The following is a 5,758-nucleotide window of genomic DNA, read 5'->3' on the forward strand; positions in this document are numbered from 1 at the left end:
GGATGTCAAGTATGGTAGCTCATTCAGTTCCAACGTGGAGGAAGAGAGAAATATGTTTCAGTGAATGATTCAGTGAATCCAGTGGTCTCTTGGGCAGCTTGTATGAGAGTGTCAAACCAAATCCCTCTGTGAATTATGTAATACCAGCTATTTGTCCCTGCCTTGGACAAATAAACTGTCAACCAATTCTTCAAATTCTACTCTAATTTTCAGCTTTTTATGTGGTTTATGTGACAGTTCTGTGGCTTTCCTGGAATTCTGTGTACTTTCAAATTAATGCTTGTGACAAGTTTACAGTTCTATGATAAGACAGTAAAACGTATTACTACTTTTCTTTCCTGTTATACATATCTACATGAGTGCTGCTTTCTGTGTTCACGTTCCATGGACCACACTTCCTTTTCAGTAGAAGTCAGAGCAGGAAATGATCCTTCTAGTTTTTTAGGTTTGATTTTTTTTTTTTTATGGAGTGTGGGATTGTTGTTATGGGGTTTTGTCTTGCTTTGTTTTTAAGTGTTCATGTTCTTTCTCCAGGATATGTGAATGCACGGCTGGAGAAGGAAACACCAATATTTAACAAGCAAAGGATCGATTTTGCTCCTCCAGAGAAAATTAACAGCTTAGTGGTCTCCTCTAACCAGCTCTGTATGAGTCTTGGCAAAGACACCCTTCTCAGGTAATGCTGCCAGAGACCTGAGTTACTGATTGTTTTCCTTGCTTTTTATTTTTTTTTTAATCTCTTAGAGAACTTACCATTTCAAACATGGATAAGAAGCCATGAACCCAATATCGAAAACAGTAAGCAATTATGCCACGTGAACTTTTGTTGGAAGCATACTTTCATGGTTTGTCTTTGCAGAATTGATCTTGGGAAGCCAGATGAACCTAATCAAGTAGAGCTGGGACGCAAAGATGAATCCAAAGTCTACAAGATGTTTTTGGATCACACAGGTGAGGCAATGGACTATGTATATTTACAGACAGTGGTTGGCTGCACATGCAGTCCAATGTGCATAATGAAACTGCTGAAGAAGTTCTCTTTCTGTTGTGTAAATAAGGAGAACAGGCGGTTCTCCAGTGGGCAGGACTCTGTGCCCAGGAGCCCTGCGTACTCATACGCCCCTGTGCTGTTAGCAAGACACTGGTTTGTTGAGTGTATACTGTTGCTGTCGAATTCTCTGAAATGAACATGTGCAGTTAGGCTGTTCTGAGCAAGGCTGCTAAAACCAGTAAAAAGAAATCTTTGCAGTCACCCTATGCTGTATGTGTTTATATAAGAATTTTTAAAAAGGACTGTAAAACATCTGCAGCTCACTGCAGCCCTGACTGATTTGAAAACAAAACAGAAGTTTGAAAAGACATGCTCAAATCTGTCACCAACGGCCAGGGATAGGAGAGAACTCTGGGAACTGTTTATCCTTAGAACACTTATTGAAACGGAAGAATACCTTCTTGCTGAAGCATCTGGCACTAATAATTTAAATTTGCAACATACGGACCACAGTTCTGATCCAGCATAGAAATCCCCCACATTCCTATGAATGCCTGGGAAAATATTGGATTAAGTATGTTGGTGTCAGAGTTTATCAAATGTGAGGATTAGGAGCTTCAGGAATTTGGCTTGCTTAGGCACAGTCTTAATTTGTTCTCTCCTTCTTCCTATACCCCTCTCCTGTTGGCAGGCTCTCATCTTCTGATTGCTCTGAACACCAGTGAATGCCTTTACCTGAACAGAAGTGTTCAGAAAGTGCGAGCACTCTCCCGATGGAAAGGCCACTTGATTGAAAGCGTGGGCTGGAACAAATTTCTTGGTTCGGAGACCAACACTGGGCCTATCCTGGTGGGGACAGCCCAGGGGCAGATCTATGAGGCTGAAATTTCTGTCAGTGATGGAGGCCTCTTCAGCACTAATCCCGACCAGTACTTCCGACAGGTCTACACTCTGGAGGAAGAATCAGGACCTGCCCCAGTCTGCTGCTTGGAGATTGAACGAGGGCTAGAAGGGAAGTTTTTTATTATAGCCACCACTCGAAAGAGATTATTCCAGTTTGTTGGCAAAGTGCCTGAAGGGACAGAGCAACAGGGCTTCAGCTCCATATTTGCTATGCATGCTGACCATTTGCCCAGCTTCCGGGAGTTTCCAGCCAACTTTGGTTTCAGTGAGATAGCCTTTTACACCCCAAAACTGCGCTCCAACCCACGCTCCTTTGCCTGGATGATGGGAAATGGTGTTTTATATGGTACGTTGGATTATAGCCGTCCTGATTCCATTCTGAGTGATGAACAGGTCTGGGTTTATCCTTCTGATATTGACATAACTGTGAACAAGCCAATATCCATTGTACTTACCCAGTTCCACTTCCTGTTGCTGCTGCCTGATCGGGTGAAGGCTGTATGCACTCTGAATGGGCAGGTTGTTTTTCAAGATCTGTTCCTGGAGAAGTTTGGGTTACTGACACGCATGATCAAAGATCCCACAGTTCAACAGATATGGATCCACACTGAGAAAGTAGTGTTCCGGTACCATGTCCAGCGGGAATCTAGAGATGTGTGGAAGATGTATATGAATATGAACAAATTTGATTTAGCCAAAGAGTATTGTAAAGACCGTCCAGAGTGCCTAGATATTGTGCTGGCAAAAGAGGCAGAGCATTGCTTCCAAAACAAGAGGTATCTAGAGAGTGCCAAATGTTATGCACTGACCCAGAATTACTTTGAGGAAATTGCTCTCAAGTTCATTGAAGCCAAGCAAGAAGAGGCCCTGATGGAGTTTCTGATTAAGAAGCTAAGTAACCTAAAGCCTTCTGAGAAGACCCAGACCACTCTGCTGACCACATGGTTAACGGAGCTGTACCTGAACTGGCTAGGCATACTGGAAGGAGATCCCTCAAAGCGAAATCTCTATTTCGATACGCGGGAGAAGTTTCGTGTTTTCCTGAGCAGTCCTAAAAACAAAGACTGTCTATTTAATAACCGGGCATCTATTTACGAGCTGTTGGCAAGCCATGGGGACACAGAGCACATGGTCTACTTTGCAGTCATCATGCAGGACTACGAGCGCGTAGTAGCGCACCACTGCCAGCACGATGAGTACGATGAAGCTCTAAATGTGCTGTCCAGGCACAGAGATGAGAAGCTGTTCTACAAGTTCTCTCCAGTCCTCATCCAGCATATTCCCAAAAAGGTAGTTGATGCCTGGATTTCTATGGGCTCTAGGCTGGATGCCAGGAACCTCATTCCAGCTCTTGTCAACTATAGCCAGAGTGCCACCACCCAGCAGATCAATGAAGCCATTAGGTACATGGAGTTCTGTGTCTATCAGCTGGAGGAAACCCAGCAAGCGATTCACAACTACCTGTTGTCTCTTTACGCTTTGTGTCGCCCAGACTCGCTGCTATCATACCTGGAACAAGCAGGAACTAACCCAAACAGGATCCACTATGACCTGAAGTATGCATTGCGCCTGTGTGCAGAGCATGGGCACCATCATGCATGTGTCCACATTTACAAAGTGATGGAATTATATGAGGAGGCTGTGGATCTTGCCTTACAGGTATATGCGTGTGTCAGTACCTGCATGCTGTGATATAGAGGAATGTAGCTTGTTCAAGTTATCTTGAACAGCAGCATTGGGAGGAGCCAGTGCTCCTCTCAGTATAGGAGTGCTCCTGTCAGTAGTAGGAGCTGTGCAGCTAAATTCGGGAAGAAAGACCTATCTCTGTTAACATATGTCAGTGCTTTAACAGTTGTTTTAAGTAGATAGCTGACTGTGACAAGCCATAATTGAGGGTAGGGACGTGGGAAGTACAAGGGGGAGTACTGTGTCTTAAGCTCAGTTTCTAACATAAAATACTGTCAGCACATCTGCATTTATGCAAGACTTGTATTCTATTGTTCAGGATTCTAGTGACTTCCTATTCTGAGCTGTGGTAGTTGTCACAGAATAATCCTTTTGCCACCTTAATCTGACCTTCAGGGAGATGTTGGTTTTTTTTCTACTAGCATTGCTATGTCTCTGCTGAAGTGTGTGGCCAGCAAAGATACCGTAACATGGATTTGCCCTTATTGTGTAGCGCTGGGTTTAGTTGTTCTCTGCTGGGTAGCAAGCACATCTTCAGGGAGGAATACTGGTGAAGAGGAGAGATGTTTGACGTGTAAATAAGGAGCAGGCCAGTAGTGCAGCCCTAGGCAATGAGATAGCAATAGTTTTCTATTAATACCTACTATAATGGACGGCAGGCTTTGATGATGAAAGGTGGATAAGCTCTTTGCTTAACTCAGTTTCCTTGTCTGCCCATCTTCTAGGTGGATGTTGATCTTGCCAAGTCCTGTGCAGATCTCCCTGAAGATGACGAGGAGCTACGGAAGAAGCTCTGGTTGAAGATTGCTCGCCATGTTGTTCAGGAAGAGAAGGACGTCAAGAAGGCCATGGCCTGCCTCTCCAGCTGTGCCCTGCTGAAGATTGAAGACGTCCTGCCATTTTTTCCAGACTTTGTCACTATTGACCATTTCAAAGAGGCAATCTGTAACTCCCTGGAGGACTACAACAAGCACATTGAGGAGCTGAAAAGGGAGATGGAGGAAGCCACGCAAAGTGCTAAAAGAATCCGAGAGGACATCCAAGAAATGAGAAATAAGTATGGCTCTGTGGAGCCTCAGGAAAAATGTGCTGTTTGTGACTTTCCACTTCTAAACCGCCCTTTTTACCTTTTCCTGTGTGATCACATGTTTCACTATGACTGTCTTCTCCAAGCAGTTTTCCCAAACCTTCCTGCCTATAAGCAGGCAAAACTTGAAGATCTTCAGAAGAAGCTGGCAGCTACAAGTCAGCCTTCCAAGAGCCACCATCGTCCCAAGGACACAGATACCATTAGCCTGGGGAAGGGGCAGCAGAGCCGGGAACAGATAAAAGCTGACATTGATGATATTGTGGCAGCCGAATGTGTGTACTGTGGTGAGCTGATGATCCGGTCCATAGACAAGCCTTTTATTGATCCCCAAAATTATGAAGAGGAGATGCAAAGCTGGCTGTAGTTTTTCAAATCTGCAACTACTAGTGCGTTGGAGTGGTTTTGTTCACAGCTTGTGAAGCTTCTGTGATGGGAATGGAACCTCCAGAAGCAGGGACATGGTGGCTTCTGTGGAACTCTAAGGAAAAAGTAGTGGGGCCTTATTATCAGGATTACAGTGAACTAGTCTTGAAAAATGGGGAGATATAGCTATGGCTGTCTAAGAACTTGAAAAATAGTTAGAGCTAACATACTGGAATATATTTAGCAGTTGTTTGCTGCTTGCCGTTCCGAGGTTCTTGGTGTGAAGTTAATGGAGCGCCTTGTTGTCCAGAAAGAATTGGGAACAGCTCATGATTTCTCTTCCCTAATGTGTGGTATTTGTTTAGGTGAAGACAAGTTTAAAGGGAAAGGTAGTGAGGAATACTAAGTAGTGTAGTCTTAATTCATCACTTTCAAAGCTAGAATTGCCTTCTGTTTCTTTTTTGCTGAGAGTCTCTGAACACATACATGGGAAGAGCATGAAAAGACAAATGCTCTTGCATATTTATTTTGTAAACTTCATGCCACACAAATACATGTTTCTACACAGTGTGATATAAGAATGTGTATAATTCTCAAGCAGGAGTGTCTCATAATACGCTGAAGTACTTTTCCTGCAGTTCAAGGTGTATAATTCTCTTTCCCACAAGCTTTATGGGCAAACTCATACATTTAAATTTTCTCCAGGTACTGTTCCGGGTAATAGT

At 43.7% G+C, this 5,758-nt stretch overlaps 1 protein-coding gene across 1 annotated transcript; it reads left to right on the plus strand.

Annotated features, from left to right (window-relative positions):
- Positions 1-514: 514 nt before the first annotated feature.
- VPS18 (vacuolar protein sorting 18 homolog (S. cerevisiae)) lies at positions 515-5,515 on the plus strand (the record flags this gene model as incomplete). The annotated part of the gene is made up of 4 exons (XM_010139159.1): positions 515-676; positions 860-951; positions 1,683-3,553; positions 4,306-5,515. Coding segments are annotated over 4 exons (2,854 nt in total), but the record flags the coding sequence as incomplete, so codon positions are not given.
- Positions 5,516-5,758: the final 243 nt, after the last annotated feature.

Source organism: Buceros rhinoceros, unplaced genomic scaffold, assembly GCF_000710305.1.
Source record: "Buceros rhinoceros silvestris isolate BGI_N320 unplaced genomic scaffold, ASM71030v1 scaffold42996, whole genome shotgun sequence".
Classification (NCBI taxonomy): domain Eukaryota; kingdom Metazoa; phylum Chordata; class Aves; order Bucerotiformes; family Bucerotidae; genus Buceros; species Buceros rhinoceros.